This window comes from Hippoglossus hippoglossus, chromosome 20 (assembly GCF_009819705.1).
Source record: "Hippoglossus hippoglossus isolate fHipHip1 chromosome 20, fHipHip1.pri, whole genome shotgun sequence".
Lineage (NCBI taxonomy): Eukaryota > Metazoa > Chordata > Actinopteri > Pleuronectiformes > Pleuronectidae > Hippoglossus > Hippoglossus hippoglossus.
This window is the reverse complement of record NC_047170.1, coordinates 17,124,037-17,145,528: the sequence shown is the minus strand read 5'-3', so window position 1 is coordinate 17,145,528 and position 21,492 is coordinate 17,124,037. Positions and strand designations below refer to the sequence as shown.

At 42.9% G+C, this 21,492-nt stretch overlaps 1 protein-coding gene across 2 annotated transcripts in view; it reads right to left on the bottom strand.

Moving 5' to 3' along the window:
- Positions 1-20,532, bottom strand: part of cnksr2a (connector enhancer of kinase suppressor of Ras 2a) — a 36,149-nt gene extending 15,617 nt beyond the window's left edge. Inside the window, exons 1-7 of one of the 2 annotated variants that reach the window (XM_034572940.1) lie at positions 19,931-20,532; positions 9,006-9,169; positions 7,829-8,031; positions 2,472-2,559; positions 1,887-1,928; positions 464-583; positions 103-162 (exon numbers count right to left, since the gene is read on the bottom strand). In XM_034572940.1, coding sequence (XP_034428831.1) covers positions 103-162; positions 464-583; positions 1,887-1,928; positions 2,472-2,559; positions 7,829-8,031; positions 9,006-9,169; positions 19,931-19,994 — 741 coding nt within the window. In that variant the 5' untranslated portion in view covers positions 19,995-20,532. The remainder of the gene's footprint in view (positions 1-102; positions 163-463; positions 584-1,886; positions 1,929-2,471; positions 2,560-7,828; positions 8,032-9,005; positions 9,170-19,930) is intronic. The other variant, XM_034572939.1, reaches the window with a different exon arrangement.
- Positions 20,533-21,492: the final 960 nt, after the last annotated feature.

The window sequence follows — 21,492 nt, the reverse complement described above, 5'->3', positions numbered from 1 at the left end:
TGGATGTGAATCTACTTCACTGGGTATTTATTTATGCCACAGATTCAGCGACGCCGAGTGTTTGGCGTTAATTTATGATGTGAAGGATTTTGATCCTCTCACCCCTTCAGTGGTTCCTGTGATCACGTGGAGGCCGTCGTAGGTCGACTTGATGTACATCCCCTGATGGACAGAAGAACAGAAAAGAAGAAGGTTTCGTTAAATTCAGGTCAACTAGGAACAAGTCATCGTTCTTAGCTCGAATTTTTAGAAATTCTGCGTAGTAGTAGGAGTTACTGGCGCTAAATCCCCAGTCAGGTGTAATTAAACCATTGAAGAGGAGGCAAGAAAAGATGGTTATACTGGGATTCTTTCAAGTTAAATAGTTGCAATGTTGACGTCCATAAGAAAAAGTTCAGATTCAAACTCCTCTACAGTTTCCACATTCAGTACAAACCAGTTCAAAGTCAAACAGGGTCATTACCAGTCCTTCGGAGGGTTTGATGTTGGTGAGGTGAACCAGCTCCAGATGAGCCGACTGAGAAACCAGAGGGTCTGACGACACACACACGATGTGCTCACACACCTCGGACAGGGTCTTACACTGCAGAGAAGAAGAAGAAGAAGAAGAAGAAGAAGAAGAAGAAGAAGAAGAAGAAGAAGAAGAAGAAGAAGAAGAACACATTAAAAACAGGGTCACTGGTGCTGCTTTATCAAGAAAACACAATAAGAAAAACTTGTAACTCAGATTTGTCAAAATGTGACTTTTTTTAATAACTAACTGGTCTTGTCTCTTTATTTATTTGAATGTTTTATGTATTACGATTTCCTTCATATGTCGACACAACAGCTGCAGCAGCTCTGGTTGACTACTGATGATTGTCGTAGCATTTTAAAGGGTCAGTTCAAATAACAAAGAGTAAGTAATAGTAAGTAAAAGTAATCTTAGTTATTTTTTGCAGATTGTTCTCAGTATTTCTGCCTCCACACTAACGTATTTATTTTGGATAATCTACAGCAAAGATTTAAGAGTGACATACAGAAGGTGTGAGTTTATTCTCACACTCATGTGTGATACTCATCGTGTTTTGGATTTTTGCAGCAGGTGCAGAACCAATTTTTATTTTCTCCACATTATATAAAAATAATGTCCATCTTGATGTTTATTTCTTGGTTGTTACCACATGAATCGGCTTCATCGTCTGTTTCACCGCAGACACGTCGACTCGTCGTAATGAGGCTCAGGTGGAACTAACAACAGAGGCGCCGGCGCCGCTTCAGCCGTTACTGCGCCGCACCGCAGCAATTAGTGATGTTATTAGAGACACCTGTGTCTGCTGCGAAAAGGTCAATTAACCGTACGCGTCTCTTCAGGAGGCGCTGACCCAGAGAGGACGGGACGTGGGCTTTCCTCTGGAAGGACGAGTCGCTGCTGAGTTTATTATATTTGATTTAATCTCAACAGACTTTTTATTACATCGGGATGGAAACGAATAATACAAATAATTCAAATCCTGCACAAAGAAAACCAAAGGTATCTGCACAACTGCCAATCATTTCATATCATTTAATCTAATCTATAATCTATAATCTATAATTCCAATTAAACCACTTCTTGAGTAAATGCACCTATAGTTATAGTTCCATCCTGACCAGGCTAGCTGTTTCCCTCTGCTTACAGTCTCTATGCTAAGCTACGCTAATCACCTCCTGGCAGTAGAAAAGTTAAAATAAATTTTTAAATGCTACTGCAATCACCGATCATATTCATTGAAAGATTAGAACAAGAGCTTTAGTTTCTGTTTGTCGACATAAGAATGAAATTGTATGAAAAAAATAAAAATAAACTGGAAGATTCCCATCAACAGAGCAAATAAGCGACATCTGGCCGAGGAAGCAGGACTCACCACATGAAGGATTTTGTTCTCCGTCTCAAACACGGTACAGTCCTGAGGGACAAGCAGAATTTAATGTAGCGCGAGCAGAACATCCTGTCTTGCACACACACACACTGACACACAAACACAAAAACACACACCACCCCATCCTGCTGCCACTTCTGTGCACTGTCTAGGCCTCACACTGCTGAACCGCACACCTGCACACATCTCGTCTGTACCCTCGCAGATAAAAACACGCCCACACAAACAAACACATTTATCTTTTTATTCTCTCACACACACAGTCACACACACAAACACAAACACACACCAGCCATGCAATAGACAGAAGGTAAAGACGTAAATAGCAAAGACTCATTCAAGGATGCAGCAATAGAGTCTGAGGCTGCTGCATCACACACACACACACACACACACACACACACACACACACACACACACACACACACACACACACACACACACACACACACACACTGTTCTTTGGGGGATATGACAACCCTCTGCCTCAGACTTGAAGTAGAGGAGAATAAGAGCTATCAGCCTTCAAAACACACACACACACACACACACACAAACAATTGCACACACCTGCTGTACAATGGTGGTGAGCTCCAGGCAGAGCTGAATGACATTATTTCGGGTTACTGAGTAGTCTGCCACTGCAGCAAACGGAGACCTGGGAGGAAAAGATAACACACCGGTGTGTCTCATAATGATTCTGCTGCATTAGATAATGCACAGCGAGAGACGGACAGCAGCATTGTTAGAAGGGGGGGGGGGGGGGGGGGGGCAGACACACAAACAGATGACAACAGTGGCTTTACACACAAACACAAGAAGTGGAAGTCAGTGGTGGATTTTATGGAAGTTGTGTACGACTCAGTCAGTTTTCAAGCAACCAAACATTTGCTGCTTCCTGTTTCTTAAATCTAATGTTTTGCTGCTTCCTGTTTTTTCTTGTGATTTCAGGAACAAGCATCTTGCTCTTTTGAACTTTTACAGACTAAACTATAAATTGATAATTGGCGGATTAATAAATTATGAAAATAAGCATCAATCATTTTTAATTATTTTTAGTTTTTCTGTCAATTTTTTAACCAAGACAAACTTCAGTTAATAACCTGTTAAAACTGGGGGTTTCTGCTTTTGTTTTATATCTTTATAAACTTAATATATTTGGTATTTGACATTTTGTCAGATATAATAAGACATTTGAAGCCTTTGATTTAGAGAAACGGAGAAATTGATGCTCCTCAGGATTTTCCTCCATTTTATTATACTATTAAGAAACTAATCTGCAGATTAATCAATAATGAAAATAATCACTAGTTGTGAACACAACTTTCACCCTACACTAAAAAACGTGTCTTCATAATAAACATTCCCTAAACTTGGAAGAGCTGCACGTGTGCACCAGCCTCAGATTGCATTCCACCTAATTAACTACCACAGCTAATTAAAATGATTAATGTTCTGTCCAATGTGAATATGGTCCATGTTTACAAGGTTAGAAAAATGTCAACTGCAGCTGCCTCAGTCTCAGAGAAAGAGCTGCTGTTCGCTGATCAGTGGACAAAGGCTCTAAATGTCCGGAATGAATATTAATTCTCACAAAAGCAGAACTGTAAAGTGATATCAGTTTGAGCACTGCAGGTAGACTCGGGGGGAAACTGGAGAAAACACCCTCTTGACGTCGTCCCTCTTGAGACTCACAGCAGAGAGGAGGACACAGCTCCGGTGGATGAATGAAGCTGCATTAGTGAACCAGGTAAATGGGCCACCCTGTTCCCAGCGCTCCAATTTACACAGCTCCCACTGACTACTTATCATCTCAACCCAGGGTTTGGAAACAAACAAACAGAGAGGAGCACAGTTTAGGCCTGGATGTTCTTTTGACTAAAATGAACTGATGTGCGGAACGTTATTGGGCCACTTTGGATTTATTATGCTTAACAGTGCTTTGCCACTGGCATCATCCGTGTTTATCGTGGTTTTCAATGAAGAGAGCACATTCTGCCGGCAAGTTCATTTTTATAAAATTCCATTTTCCTGAGAGAGGAAGGTTTTGATATGAGGGTCTCTGTGCGAACACAAGGTTTCCTAATGGGGCCCCTGGTGTATTGTAACATAATAGACTATTCAGGTGTGAACCGGGTGCGAGCGATAAGGAAATGTGCTGCTAATGATTTCATGCGCACACACAAAGGGACCAATGCATGTAAAGTGTTTCTGATACACAAAGTCATTACGATAACACAACACATTCAGGCTAATGTACATTATGGCTACAAAACCAATATGGTGATAAAATGACACACAGAGAGACACACACCATTAATTTCACGTCATTGTTCTAAAGACCCGGATACAAAATTCGGCCACAGCCTCTCGTGTATGATTTATCTGTGATGTGTGTGTGTGCGTGTGTGTGATTTGGGTCATCAGTATTGAGGCTGAGTGCTATATATACGCAGGACCTAAGGCTACACAGACTGTTTGCTCACGATCAGCCTCCAACCCCGAGACAACACTCGGAAAACACAGCTCCGACGATACAGCGCGAGAAAATACCTGAGTCTGACGGCGTCAGGCACTTAAGGTCATTTAGGTCACGAAAAACCTTTGGCACCCGATTGCTGCCACTTCTGTTGAATTTAGAGCCACAATTGGGTCAGATCTGAAAACTCGGACATGATTCATGATTTGTTTTTATTCAGTGGGACGAACACGTTCTGAGGTCGTCAACTCCGACCTCTGATGTGAGCAGACGTCCATAAATCCCCTTAACAGCAGATCTCAGAGAGACGACACTTCTCACAGCCAATTATCTGGCATCACGGCAACATTACATTAGTAGTATTATGGCGACTGTTGCTCCAAAGCGTTTACAGAAAAGGAATATTAATAGTAGTTTGTATTTTATATTTTATCATGATTATTAGTATAGTATTGATATGTTTTATCCCATATAACTTGACGTGAATAAGAAAAACGTCTTTAAAAACTTATCCTTTGGGGGTAATAATACAATTCAGCATCCGTTTGGAGTCTGGGGTCACATGACATGGAGGCTACGGAATTTTTTTGGGAAATAATCAGAAAAAATCCAATTAAAAGGAAAAAAACTAAAACTAAAAGGTCAAACAATAAGTTTCTCTCGTCCCTCTCAGGAGTAAATAAGTACATAATAAAGGTTTCTGCTCGATACCGATCCGAACACATCTTTCCCTTTTTCCTGTGGTGAATATCAAGTGCATACAGGCGATAATACACCTGAAGATTCCCCAAAATAGAAAATGAGTCACTGTTCTCCTCCTCCTCCACATCATCTGATACTTGAAATTTATAACAAAGTGAGTTCATGACTTACACAAGACAAAAGCTTGGCACGGCCCGACAATCGGTGACTCACACAATTGACACTTGCGTGTGTGCATCCCAGAATATCACCATGTTAATTCTGAGTTACTCCTCAGTGGGTATTATCGATTCAGTCAATACCACTCAGCCCTGTCCTCCACATTGGATGGAAATTTATAGTCTCCTCATCTACTATATTGGTTAAAAATAGCAACACGAAAAAAAAAAGAGAACGAGAACTACAACTGCATTTTGAGGCAATCAGCAGAACACACCACACGTAAAACTCCAGTCTGCGTGGTCCTGTTATTAATTCATAGGCAGACGCTTTCAAATGTGCACATAAAGAAGAAAACGAGGAGTTCAAAGACGCAGAAACACGACTTCCAATTTCAGTCGTCGTGCAGAGATGAACCCACTTTCCTCCCTGACGGCTACAAAGGGGACGGGTTCCCCTCCTGCCCTGCTCGGCGGTCTGATGTCGGCGCGGAGACGAAAATTGTGTTCGTCACCACAAAGGAAGAGAAGAGTACATACTGTACATTTAAGGAGACCTCATCTGCGACGTATCCGAGGGAGATAAAAGTTCATTTGTAACTCGGTCTGTGCTAATTTGCCTGAGTTGTAAAGCTATTAGGAGGGACGACACAGATTAGGGCCCTAACATGCATGGAAATCATAACCTTTTCCACGTCGTTAGTGTCAACTAATGAATTCAGCACATCGCCCACCACGCGGCTCCTATTCGTCTTATCCCGCTTGTTTCACCCGCTCATTTGCTATTCTTCAGCAGTGGAAATCGATTCTAGGAGATGATGTTTCACTGGAATAAAAGCTGCTCTGCGATCGTACGCTTGTTAAATCTGCTCGCGTGACCTCGCGCAGCTGGAAAACGCTCGTTTCTCCACATTTGGTGTGTGAAAGCAGCGAGCGCAGAGCTGCAGATCTGTTGAGTCTATCCCTCGCTCAATGTCGCTTTGCCATTCACAGTGGCATCGCTCTGCGTGGGCGACCCCGTGTGCACTTGCATTAAGTGTGTGTCAGTGCGTGCGGAAGCGTGACGGCGTGCATGTGTTTGTGTGCGAGTGTGCGTGGGCGTGATTGTGGATATGACTGCATATTTTTATACGTGTGTGTGTGTGTGTGTGTGTGTGTGTGTGTGTGTGTGTGTGTGTGTGTGTGTGTGTGTGTGTGTGTGTGTGTGTGTGTGTGTGTGTGTGTCTAGATGGCCTCAGGACAGATGTGGGTGCCTGGCATTTCAAGAACCGATGTCAAAGACCTTTAGTTCAGTATCTGCTGTGTCGTGTGCAGGAGATCGTGGCGTGTCATGAATAAATGAAGTGACAGAGAAGACGAGAGCGAAGGAGAGAGACGGAAAAACATGGTGAGAAAAGGGTCTGACATGATCCCCCTGAAAAAAATAACATATTTCTTAAAAGATGTCAACAAGCAGCAGCTGCAGGAGAGTCGGTGTAGACAAAAAACATATGGTAGAAAACATGCATTCACCAGTGCTGGATCAAAGACAGATCAAAGACAGAGATAACAATATTTATATATTTTTAAATGTAGTTAATTAACTCATTATGACTGTAAAATGTAGAAAAATAATAAAAACATTTAAGAGCCAATAACCACTGAAATGACTTATTGATTTATGGTTTCACGTTTTTGGAATATTATATTTATAAATAAACAATATTTTCGGAATACCCTGATCTGCACAAATTTGCTGAGTATAACAGTCCATTTATATCCTTGTATAGTGTATCTCAGATTGTAGTTTACTTATCTATCTACCCATCAATCCATCAATCAAACATGGTTGTATCTACAGTATAATCTAAGTTTGAAATGTTTATGTTTATTTATGAAAAAGTTTGGGAACCATCTGTATTTGAACAGAGTCGCTGCTCTGGCCTCTTCGTGCTGGATTCAGATATATTTCTCTTTGGACGTTGGCGGCTGTGGGTGGATCACGTTTCCCTGAGGGAGTTTTCTTTCTTCTTATGTTTGCTTAAGGAGAAGTTGGTGTTCGTAGACAAACAACACTTTGCTGATTTGTATTCATGGAGCCTCACTGTTGTTCTTTATTCAACTGATAAACAACCATCTGATGTTCGTCAGTGACAAAGCAAATGAAGAACAAATACTTGACTGGTTGATTGGTTGACTGGTTGGTTGGTTGATTGATTGATTGACTGACTGGTTGATTGGTTGATTGATTGATTGACTGGTTGATTGACTGGTTCATTGACTGGCTGATTGACTGGTTGATTGATTGACTGGCTGGTTGGTTGATTGACTGGTTGGTTGATTGACTGGCTGGTTGGTTGATAGACTGGTTGGTTGATAGACTGGTTGGTTGACTGGTTGAATAATTGATTGACTGATTAGTTGGTTGGTTGTTTGACTGGTCGATTGATTGATTGACTGGCTGGTTGGTTGACTGGCTGGTTGGTTGATAGACTGGTTGGTTTACTGGTTGAATAATTGATTGACTGATTGGTCTGCATTAGAACTCAACACATCATAACAACGTATGTGCAATAAAACCGCAGAGTAGCAGAGTTTTTGTTTTTTACCTGTCCAGCCAGGCGAGCAGGCTCTTGGCGGCGGTGATGAGGTCGACCACAGAGGTCAGCAGATCGTTGGGCAGCCGCCGCGAGGACCTGCTCTCCGATTGGCTGCTTCTGCGGCGACCGGAGATGAAGTTCTGCAGGTTTTTGGCCGAGGCGCCGAGTTTGTGAGCCAGAGTCCTGACGCTCTCCGTCTCCAGACCCGAGTTCTGAACCCGCACAGACACGGATAAAAACAGCTGAACTAAAACCCCAGACAGGGAACCACCAGGAATAAAATGTAGATTCTTATTTGTCAACATGTTTACCAGGGTTTCTTCAGAAGTCGGCTGCATATTAGAACTTGATATTATATATTTAGAAGAGAGAGAGAGTCATCATGCTGACTGCAACGAGGCCGTGGCAGAGGAGGAGTGTTACTTTGAATTTCAGAGGGAAATGTACTTTTTACCTTCCCACATTTATTAGACAGCTATGCAGCTTAGTATTCTTTATTATTTTATTTTTCTATTTATTTCATTTTGTAACTTGTGTTTTCACCTAAAAGAGACAGATAGCTTTTATAAATATGACAAATAGTTATAGATGTGGTGTCTGGAAACCAACAGCCACAGCATGAAAATGGTCCTCACATTGTTATCAGTAAAAATAATATAATACAATTGAAATTGGTACTCTTCTATAATAACTTCTTTATTTTATAGTCATTTTTATTGACTCAACAAAACACAGCATTGAATATCACACAGTATGTACACAATGCAATAATGGCAAAGTGCTGACTAACATTTAATTACTTGCGGATGAACCCTTCAAGGGGGCATCGTGATTAACTTGTCACTTTCTGGATTTAATAAAAATTGACTTGTGTACTTGTTTTTACATTTTTATTTTATTTAATATATTGGGAAGTGTTTGAGGAAACCTTTGAACAAGACATGATATTCGTCTCTTTTACAGATCCAGGTCTTTGCAACTATCACTTGCATTTAGGATGTTTTGACTCATTAAGTTAGAAGTAGCTTCTCTGTTGTGGAAGTGATAATTGGGAGATTTGCAGATTAAACTCTGGATGCTGCAGATTTACTTCCTGCATTCGAGCAGAACGTTGCACAATAAGGTTTTCGGCTGTAAAACAGTCCAGTGCAGCTCTGCAGCCAAACTACAAAACAAGCAAACTCACCAGAGCGCAGAGCAAGTCCACGGCCTCCAGGATGAGCTCCTGGTGTCCGATGCGAGAAACTCCCAGTTCCTCCAGCTCGGCGTGGCTGATCCTCAGCAGCCGCTCCCCACACACCCCTCCGCGCTCAAACACACACACGTACTGCTGCAGACAGTCGTCCAGACCTGGAGCAAACACACACATTGTCCAGGTTAGGGCTGCTGCACACTAGAGGATTCTCAACTGTTGACCGATTTAAAAAGACGTGGGAGACATGACGACAGATTTAAAACGACTTTTAATCTTATAATCATCAGAATGTACACACTGGATGATTTGGTGAGAATGTCAGACCACACACTTGGAATCGACTCGCCATATCTTCTTCTTCTTCAGTTTTTTTAAATGGCGATTGGCAAAACAACTTTTAGGCGCAATACCACCACCTTTGAAACTTATTTCGTTTTTTTACTCGCAGCTGTAAAAGTTCGCAACATCCAGTTGGCAACACTTATTGCGGGTTTCTGTCTGAGCCGATTGTTTTCGAGATTGGGGAGGCTCCGACTCAATCGGTAGCATTAAGATTATTTTGTAAACCACAGGTCAGGATTATTTGGATGACCTCCAGTCAAGAAAAAACCCTGAGACGGTCGGAGCGGGCAAATCAGGTCTAAAGATCTGCCCGATTATCCTCTAGTGTGCAGCAGCCTTTACTCACAATAAGAGAACTCAGCTGCAGTTATTCGCTTATTCTGTTTTGAAGTTAAAAAAAAAAGGGCGTTAGTCGAGCTACATATTATTTCATCCACCTATTTATTATCTACTACATTTCAAATCACATTTCTTCTGAAAGCCTGTTGTAGTGTGATCCCACTGAGGGTTGAAGGTGCTTTTAAATCACATATAATCAAATCTATTTTTATGGCAATTATGAGAGAACACACAAGGAACCTGGAAATGATTGGCACTCAGCCCTGGAAGTGACACTCATCCCCACAAAACCCCATCACTCTTTGTGACCCGTCCACATTTCAGACACTCTTCAACTCTGTCATCCCCCCCGATCGATAATCAGACGCATCCCCTCTTGAAATTATAGGCTTCACTCCACAGGCACTAATCAGCTTCCTCTTCAATACTCCGCACCAGCAGTTATCCTCTTCCTCAGTCTGTCTGCGGGGACGGCAGATTTCTTTTAGACTGCACGAGAGAATGTACAACATCTTTCTGCTGCGTGTTCCACCGCTTCTCAGATAATACAACAGCTGCCGTGTCACCTTTTATGAGCCATTTCAGCTTGTTTGCCATTTTTTGCAGATTTCAACTCAACATGGCTGCAAAACCAGAGGCGGATAAGGTAGAATTACGATATCCAGTTTGCTTTAAGAGACACCGATGGGTATTTTAAGGTATTTTGTTTTCTTCTTCCTCGGCGCCTGTCCACTTAAGGACTGATGAAGTTATGTGTTTTGGCCACAACGGTTCACTAATTCAAAATTAAGAGTATAAAGGTGATTTTCATCAGAGTTTGTGCACTGTGAACTGGGATTAATTGTCAGAGTTGTGAGGCAGATTCATTTTAAAAGTCTGTTTTCTACTTAGAGGAATAAGGCTTTGGGTTGGTTCAAATGAACTATGATGCGTGAAGGGTCAGTACTCTGTCAGTACCAAGTGCCCACAGTCATAGTTGAACTAAACTCTGTCCAGTTTACGGCTTTTGCCAAACTTTTAAACAACAATTTAAGGGTTCGTGCTGTTGTTAGCTGTGTGTGGTTTTTGGTGCAGAACCACTTTAATGAATCCTTTGCACTTAATTAATTTTACAGCATCGAACTTCTACATTGTCAGCAATTTATCCTGGGAAAGAACCACTTGTGCACGCTGACCCGTGACGGCTGCTGTGCACCTCTGACCAAAACGCCAGCAAACGAGAAAATATACGACATTTTACTATAGTTCTATAAACAAAGTGGCCTCAGATCAGCAGTATTTACTGACGCTGCAGCCAAAGGAACCAAAACAAAGTCTTGTTCCTGAACCAGGAGTCAGGAGACAGGAGCAAAAAGGGGTAATGGACGTCTCTGATTGTGTTGTGAGTGTGTGTGGGACAATCTCTCTCGAATTGCAAGTGTGTGGGTGCGTGCATCGTTGGTGTTTGTGTGCGTGTGTGTGTGTGTTTGTGTTCGTCTGGCTGGAGCAGGGTTTGCTGAGTCAAAGGAAAGCAGATCAAGACAGAGCGGCTCAGCTGCAGCCCCTGGCTCCCAAAACAATGAATGTATCCAGCTTCTAACCTCTTAACAAACAGCACAACTGGCAAACACACACTTCAAACACACACACACACTCACACACACACACACACACACCTCTGAGGAACGAGCATTGATTTCCCCTGCTCCAAGTCCCCGCTTTATAATACACTCATCTATCATAACCACACTATCAAAGATGGGGAAAGAAGCAGGATGGGAAGCGAGTGGAGGAAGCAAACGAGGTAAAAAAAACAAAAAAGGCAAATGGGGAAAAAAAAAAACCCTCATAAGCCAGCTGCTAAATAGCATGCAAACGATTTCACGCACACACACACAGACACACACACACACACACACACACACACACACACAGACACACACACAGACACACACGCACGCACAGCATCTCTCATCAGCGACAAGCAAACAGCATTTGTCAGCTTCTGCACCCTCCAAATTCGTCCTCCCCTCCCCCAATCTGAAGCAGAAGAGTTTGTAAAGAAAAAAATATATAAATGCCTGAAATCCCTTCACTTTATTTTAGCTTTTAAAAGATAAAAATCGGCAAAGCTTTATATGATCTTAAAATGAATAACACGGCAATCAATTTTAAAGATTAGGAAACGTCTGTTCGACATTATCTGACTTTGCGAGGAGACGCGACAAATTGATTCCATTATCGAAACTCTTCAAGTTGATGTGAAATCTCGAATCACAGCTTCGTGTCGCGCATAAGAAGTAAGACTTGATAAGAATAAAATAAATAAATAAATAAGCCTCTCAATGGTGATTTATTTTTAGGTTTCTTGGCTTTAATGTTAAAGGTCATCTCAGGTTCACTCGAGGTTTGGAGAAGGGCTGCCAGGGGAGAAGGAACCAGAGCGGGACTTGTAAAAGTTGATGGATGCTCTTGGTCTAAAATCTGATTTGGGTGAAAAATGGGCACAATATCCATGTTGCAATAACCACCAGAAAAACTGTGCTGATTAAATCATAAATTACCAAATGTTGTGTGTTTCTTATTGTTAATAACAAACGGAGGCAGGAGTGAGTGCACCCATCTTAAAGGCTTAAAGCTGCCTTATTAATATATGCAGAAAAAAACAACTATTTGTGGCTTTTTCCAGTCGTATCATGTGAACCTTGTTATGTGTTGAGAAATATAAAATATTAATCAGTCAGCCTTTGAGGTGTTGCTCGGCTCTTTCCTTTTCCTCTGATGCACAATCTTTAATCCTCTCATCCAACACTTATCAAGAAGGCAAATAAGCATATTCCCCCAAAAGTCAAATTAGGCTTTTAAACTACCCGACAGAATCAAAGCAGCCAACATGTGAAAATGTTGCTTAAATGTTCATGAATATTTATGATGAGTGCAAAAACATATCACTCTAAAAGGGGGATAGTCTGCATAATGTATAATTTGTATTTGTATCTCATATATACAAAATTCAGATTCGGAAAGCAGGACTTGTGCTGGCAATTAAGTTTGTGGATAAAATGATGTGGACATGCAGTTGAGCCTAGTTCCCTAACTTTCAGGGGAATACAGCAATGCCTGTAGTGCCCATGGGAACAGAACAACCCAACAGCTTTTGGGATCAAGTGAAACAACGAATACCAGACAGATCTGAGCTGTGTCCAAAGTCAAGGGACACATCTACTTCGCTCTCTACGACAGCCGAGACAAAACTGCACGAGTAAACTGCAAAAGACGTTTTCAGCTCTTCGACTTCACAAGGTCCCCGGGTCCCAAAATCCAGCAGATTAATGTTTCGAATATCTAAACATGTGTAGTCAATGTGTAGTGTTCATGTTTGACTCTTTATTAGATTTTTAAAATTTGTTTTTTTACGCCATTTTTTACTCAAGTACGGCATCGGAGCGCTTCTTCCTCCAACAGCCACACTTGTGTTTTAACGGGTGTTAATAGCAACTGATTTTCGAATAGACGCGAAGCTGATTAAAACAATGTCGGCTCTCACTGTCAAAGTGTTACAACTGCTGAGAGAGACAGACAGAGGCAGAAAGAGAGGGGAAGATGCACATCGTGGCAAAAGTTCACTGATTATCAGCGTCGCTTATCGCTGGCAGGGAGGGAGAGCGTGAATGCCCTGAATACTGAGGAGTCCGATTGTAAGCGACGTGCACACACACACCCACGCAGGACGGAGACAGACACTGAAATGGTGCTATACAGTTAATTCACACAGTGGATGGCTGCTGCGGTAAAAGGACACGTTCTTCTACTGCAGTGGTCTTGTTTTTATTATTTGTTAAATACTCCCTCACAGCCCTGACACCGCCATTTATCATCCACTTCTCCATTAGCCAGGTCAACAGCTAAATTAGCTCATTTAAAAATTGCCATTACTTTGATCAATTTCAACTGTTTCTTTGGAGAAATACATCTTTTACTCTCAGCTCATAGTTTTAACCTTTTACAGATTAGTTTTACCTAAAAGTTTCTGATGTCTAACAAGGCATTTTTGCAATTTCATCCATTTTACTAAAACTTTCACCTATCTATCTGACTTTAGCTCGAAGTTTCATTCCTTTATTGATGACTTCTGGGTTTGCTAATCTCTCAGTGACTTTAAGATCCCCATTTAATTAGATTTAAATATCAATTCAAACCATTTATTCATTACTTTTAAAGGTCCAGTGTGTAAGATTTACGTGACAGGGATCTATCAGAAAATAATCCTAGTGATGTTTTCATCTAAATTGTATAAATTGTTGTTTTACCCTAGAATGAGCCCTTTATATTTAAACACTTTATATTTACTTGAGGAGTGTGTCCTCTCTACAGGGGGAGGCCGCCACCCCTTTTTCTTTTTTCACATCTCTCACACACATTCCCAACACTTGCTGAGGTGTTAGTTACTCAATATGTAATTTTTGGCTGTTGTTGTGTTGATTATTAGACTTTTTTTTATTGTTGTACCCCCTGGCACGTTTAGTGAATGCAGGCATGGGACAACTATCCCCAGGTTGGAAATCAATCATGCAGTAAAAATGCTGTTTTCCTATAAACTGTCTGTGTGGGTTCGGCGTCTAATCTCTACTATCTCCGCATGTGCAGTATGTTTATGTGCACGTCCATGTATGTGACTGTCGGAGAGTTCATGTGTGCGTTTGACTGATGCAGAAGAAGTGTGATTCATAGCTGACTCACACATTTAACTCCCACAGAGGCACACTTTTCACAACAGCAGGCGAGCCAAACTCCCACAAACACCCTCTTTCTCTCTGTCACACACACACACACACACACACACACACACACACACACACACACACACACACACACACACACACACACACACACACACACGTCTAATAAAACTCGGTTTTGCGGTGACTTCTGGGATATTCGAGAGTTCTATAAAAGATCTGGCCCTCTCTGTTGGGTTATGTGTCATCTGCTCCAAACACTGAAGCTTCGAACAATAAAAGTTGGACGAGCGCACTCACTGTGTCCCTGAGATTTGCAACTGCAGGATGTTGGAAGCCCGGAAGCTATTTGAGGCGAGTTTGTGACAAGGAGGTTGCCAGTTTGAATCCCAATGTCAGCCGCGAAACAGACTGGGGAAACTCATAATTGATGACTTTTTGCTCTATCACATCAGTCTTGTGCCAATGTAATTAGACAAGCTAGAAAACAAAACAGCAAATGCCTCATGCATGAATAGTCGGCACAAAGAATCTTTTTTTAAAATCAAAACCAGAAAAAGGGTCTTAAATATGCAATTCACGGCCACGCACATGTACTTAAAAGACTAAAGGCCAAAGCAACCAGGTCTCCAGGTAAGTTGGGAGCCAGATAATGATCCATGTAGAAGACACAGATATATATACACCACATTATTCTTCCACTACAAAATGTTAGAGTTGTCAGTAAAGTGCATGTACAAACCTGCTGAAATGCCAACAGGTAACCTTCATACATCTGTCTCCATTAAGGAAACTTTATAAACTCCTCACTTATAGTTCTTGTTGAGTGCGCTGGCAGCACAAGGTTCAACATAATTGAACAAAACAGAAACTGTTTAAAATCACAGAGCTTCATCGCTGAGCCGGCGGCAGCAGGTGAGTGTACAGAGCTGTGTCATGGCGCCGTGACTTTTACAGGCTCGCCCGGACTCTTTGGCCTCCGACTGACTGAAGCACTTCAGACCTAATTTCCCAAAGCACCACATGTTCGCGCCGCGCACACAAATGAACCAACAAACACCGGGCTCCGGCTCTTCTGTCGGAAACTGACAAATGTTTTGCATTCTCAAGAGTCTTGTCGCATCCAGCAATTAAATTCATACAGAAGAAATTAGCTAAAATGTTCCCTGGCTTCTTGTGTGAGCCAAACATGAGGGAACAAGAATTCCCACCATTCCCTGCAATGTACAGTAGGATCTCACGTTACTATTGAAGTGTGCCACTCCCATCAGTCGTGCCAATGCAACACTGTGGCCAAGTCAACAATACCCAGACCTTTTGGCCCCAAACATCTGTGGTATATGTGATCTGTATGTTATGGTACACACACACACACACACACACACACACACACACACACACACACACACACACACACACACACACACACAGTATCCAAATACTGTATATCACGTTTCACCTCTGTCGCCACAGACACACCCCAGAGACCCAGAGTGAACCGAATACCACACTAAGGCATGCCACGTGTGTTGTGTATGTGTGTGTACACTGTATGGAAGTGTGTGTGTGTGTGTGTGTGTGTGTGTGTGTGTGTGTGTGTGTGTGTGTGTGTGTGTGTGTGTGTGTGTGTGTGTGTGTGCGCAAATGTCCGAGGACCCGGGTGGAGCCTTCTGTTCAGAGCGGGTGTGTGTGTCTGTCAGCTGTTCTGCACAGACGGTCTGAGACGAACAACTCACCATCCACCCACAAACACACATATATATACACGTATACACACACACACACACACACACACACACACACACACACACACACACACACACACACACACACAGGGGCACTTATAAACACATGCCATATGCACATGATCAAGCGATAACCCATCCGATGATGAGGATCTGAGAAAAGTACATCATGTATATTTCCACATTTGCATTTTATTGAGGCATGTGAGTCAGAATAAATTCCCTGACGTGCTTTTATATGCATGAACCGTACATGATGGAGATCATGCAACATGTTTCCTAATATTAGTTGCGTTAGTCATCTTTCTTTGGACGGGCTGTGTTTGGTGGATCATAGAGCGATGATGCATCTCGATGCTACGTCCCAACACGTGAAAGATGTCACCGCTTTCGCTTGTAAGGTCAAAAAGTCAAATTTGCATTTAAAAAACAAACCACTTTTGTTGAAAAGTGCACTCTTGATGTGTTTATAACTTTATACTAACTGGCCTGATGGGGGCGCTGTCATTTCAGATTAATTAAAAACGCCTTTACTTCGAAAACAACTGGTCAGAAATGAATTTGAAATTGTGAAACCAGTTAAATATCTTCTCCTGGTACGAAAGGAGGGATATTGTGACTTATTGACCTTATGTCCAAACCGCGTCCAGCAGGAATAACAAAACGAATGTTCGTCCAATAGACGGAAGGTGTTTGGTCATAAAAGAGAAGATCTACAGCCCAACGCCAGACGACTAACAGCAAAGAAGGGACCGAGACAAGGTTGTTCCATCATTTCAAGCTGACAGTTGAGCATGAAGAGAGTCGATAAATTACAGCCCTTGACATCATGAGGAGAGAAATGTGATGTGAGAACAACCGGACAAAAAAAATGTAATAATCTGCATCAATATTAGAACATTTCCCCCCAAATGAAGGAAAACAACCGTTTCAGTTCAAGATGGCCCTGTTCAGTATGTGTTTACAAAAAGTACCAGAGATCTTTGTCATGATACATAATAATCATGATGGTTTCACCTTTTGCTTCTCCTGCTGTGACATGTCAAAATGTGTGCAGTGAAAACAGACTGGAGGTTATTACAGCTGCTGTGAATCCAAACCGACCACAGCCTCCACTTTCCAACAACTGCTAACATTTTACAACTCCCTTTTTACGCTCGGAGGGAATGAGAGTTTGACAGAGAGAATCTAGACGTTGGGTGGGCGATCACTTTAAAGACCCAACCACAAATATTGTTTTAGCACCGAGTGACACCGACTCGATAAAGTTCCTTCCGGCTCTGAGGTGACTTCAGGAAATGTCGACAGCTGGGAACGTGGAGGAGATTTTAAGATGTCATGACACCGTCCACTGCTTTCAACAAGAAAGACTTACAGCCTCTGAAGAAGCCTTAATTGCTTTTATGAACTGAATGGACCCTTTTGAAATGACCTTCACGTCGACGGCATTTCCGCCAAATTGGACGGATATTAATTGCCTAATGGAACTCGCAGTATTGGCAGCACGGCTAAAACTCTTAACTGCTAATTTAAACTAGATTCATTTCGATAATAAATCTCGTAAATGGACCGGTCTTCTCCGAGACAGGTCTCCTTTTGGCAGGTGTTTTCGGGGGAAGCCTGGCGGATACCGACGCTGTGATGAGCCAATATACAGGTCTTTAAAATTATGTTGGCAACCAGTCAAACTGAAAACGTTTTATGAGGGGTAAGTGATTGATTTGTGTGTCGTACCGTCTACGTTGGACCATTAGTCACAGCAAAGATTTAAAAAATGCATTGTCAAGCAGCATAATGTACTTGGGTAGCTCTTTCACGATTTGTAAAATATTAAAACACTAATTTAGGCTTTTTTGTGTTCTTTTAATTGATTTATTTTTCTTAAAAGACCCCGAATGACGCTCCTTACTCACTAATCACTCTTAAGATGACAGGAGTGAACATCTTTTAGAATCTAAAAAGAAGCTTTAAGACTAAAAAGATGAGTAAATTTACCTCAATCCTAGTTTGTCAGTCGTTTCATGCTCAAAGCCTCTTTTCTCAGTCAGAGGAGAAGCCCCGCTCCCTGGTGCCCCCTATCCCAGGGTATGAAAGTGAGAGGATCGCTGTGTAAGGCCTGTTCAAGGTGGGAATCTTGCAAACAAAGCATTTGGGGGCATTGTTCTAGCTTTGAACCAGCAGCAGAGGTAGTCACAAAACCATACAGACACCAATGCTGTTGTGTTACATGTCACGCCTCTGATTCCAGCACGCTATGTAAAATCACACACGGGGGCGGCATCACGCCAGCTCTGTTTAGTTCAGTGTAAACAAGCAAAGGCTGCATCACGGGGGGGGGGGGGGGGGGGGTTCTGAACAACAATATAAGATGAGCTCCGAGTTAAAGAGGATGCACAGGCAGCTTGTTTTAATCCAAACCTCGTAACGCAGCTGGAAAGTCGAGTGACAACACAGACACAAGATTATATTAAACACCAACAGTGACAAAATGCAACACACTACAAAGACATGCAAGATTACAGCAAAATAACAAAATAACGCAAACAACGTCATGACACAAGGTATGTTACTCCGTCTTTAGTCTTAATGTATAACGTTAACGCTTGAAGGTGGGAGTAGCCAACGCTTGGTGCCAGTGCGATCGACATAACGATAACAATCACAGTTTCCTGCTTGGGACACACAACATAGCTGACTTTCAAGCTAACGTGCATGCTAGCTATCAATACAATGCTAAAGAGAAGTACACGGGAAATAAAATCCTCAACCTCACCAACACACACCAGGTCAGCCCGCTGCCTCATCTTTAGTATCAATGTGAACTGATTGGCTGGCAATTGAACTTGTTGGTTTAAAACACGATTTGATTGGAGGGCGCCGGTGAAAAGTTGACTTTGCAAAACTTCTGCCGTACGCGGTCGCAGTGCGGGCAACACGACGGAACCACAATGCCGCTTGGCAACATATGACATCACCCTATTCAAAATGAGTCAGCAGCATTTTGGATGAAGCCTCCAAAGTGTACGTACGAGATATTCGTAAAGCGAGGCTACTGTAGCCTTAGTTAATGATGTGTCAATCTGAGTTGTATGTCACAGGAACCCTTCTTCTTCTTCGATGATTGGTTTATTGGCGGGTGGCCACCATCGGCATTACCGCCACCTTCTGTGCTGGTTCCTGGAGGTACTGCAATACCAAGTCGATAAAATCCCTTACGTAATACTTCGTTAATCCTCCAGCACACTGTCGTACTTGACCACGCAACTGTCACTACATAGATGTGCTAATTAGTTTTCCATTTAAAATCTGAGCTTTACCATATTTTTTACTTGTTTGCCAAATGTGACCCCCCCCCCCCCCCCCCCCCCCCCCTTGAATCTGTGCCCCCCAAATCAAAAGTTCCTACAGCCGCCCCTGCACTCAGCAATGAAGTTTGGCTGATTCTCCTCCAGCTACTTTCACATTACATCACCACCATCATCACCCAGTGATCATCAGGTGCCTGGATGATGCATAGACACACACACACACACACACACACACACACACACACACACACACACACACACACACACACACACACAGCTCCCACGCAACATAACATCGCCTCTGTCTTCATTAATGTCACGATCACTCAGTGTGTGTATGTGCATCCAGGAGTGTAATTAATGATATTCATTAGGGATGTGTGTGTGTGTGTGTGTGTGTGTATGTGTGTGTGTGTGTGTGTGTGTGTGTGCGTGCGTGCGTGCGTGTGTGTGTGTGTGTGTACCTTTCATCCAGTCCACCACCTGGCTCGTGCTCCATTTGCTCACCGGCTCCATCACCAGCGCCATCGAGGAAACTTTGCGCGGAGTCTCCGTTGCGCGCAAGCGGCGTCGCAAAGCCGAGAACAGAGCTCCGTGAGGCGGGCACACCTCCCCACGACCCCTCCCTGCCTTCCTCCCCTCCCTCTATCTGCAGCCAGGTGACTCCTTCTGTCCCCCCCCACCCACCCCTCCCCTCACACTCTCCCGGTCCGGCCCCCCTGTCGCCCCTGGCACAGTCCGGTGTCGTGTCCCGTTAACGCAGCGCAGCAGCGGGACAGCCCGGGCGTGTGTGCAGCGGAATCCGGTACATTCCCCTGCGCGATCCGGTCTGACATGTGTCGCCTCTCTCCCGCTCCCTCTCCCTCTCTCTCTCTCTCTTTAGTGCATCAGCCCGATCCTGGCTTCCCTGTGTGTGTGTGTGTGTGTGTGCGTGCATGTGCGACAGAGATGGAGAGGAGTGTGTGTAGGTGTGTGTGCGCAACCGCTCCGTCACCGGCAGCAGCAGTGGAGGACACTGTGGATAAGTCAGACCGGACTCCACATATACGACTGCACCTCTCTCTCTCTCTCCCTCTCTCTCTCCCTCCCTCTCTCTTTCTCTCTCTGCCTCCCTCTCTCTTTCTCTCTCCCTCTCTCTCTCCAGATATGATTATATCGTGCACCCAGTGGGTGGCTCCACGCGCACTACACATCAGTGCATTCCCTCTGGGAGACGATAGAACCGTGGAGATGTGAGGGAAGATATATTCTCAGAAGATGTTTAATAAGGACGTGTGTGAGTGACAGAGAGAGGAAGTGTGTGAGTGTGTTACACAGGGGGGGGGGGGGGGGAGATGTTATTTTAGATTTTAATGATTTGCAAACATCAAACTTTTAAATTGAATTGAGTATCACCTCTGGGAACACGACAACATGATGTATGGACTCACTTTCCGCTGTGTGAGGAAACTTAATTCCTCAGCCAACCTCTCCACCTCCCACACCTCCACTCCATGAGATCATCTATCTGCATTTACATCTCATTAGCTCGCAGTGATGGAGTGAGCCTAAAGTCCAGATCTGAAGTGTTTGGACGCTTCCGCATTGTTTGGTTCGTCCGGCTGATTCAATTTCAGATCGAACTAGGATGGCGTTCAGTCTACAGGCCCCTTCAATTCAATTGAGCTGCACCAAATTGCACTCTCACAAATATCAGACCTGATATTTTCATCAGGATCTATCGGAATATTCACAGTGAAAATCCGTGAAATTGTTGAAAAACACCCCGTCTCATAATGTTAAAGACAGCGGTTAAAATATTTTCAGGATTTACCCCAAAATTCAATGGGTTCTTTCTTGGTCCGAGCTCCATCCTTCCAGCAAATTTCGTGGAAGTCCATCGAGTAGTTTTTGTGTAATCCTGTTCACAATGACACAAACAAATGAACAAGAATGTCCCTCAGTAGAGCTCGTACCTCGGCCAAGGCCCAACAGGGATTCTAAGTTCGTCTCATTATTAAAAGATGACAATACAACTTTTGTATTT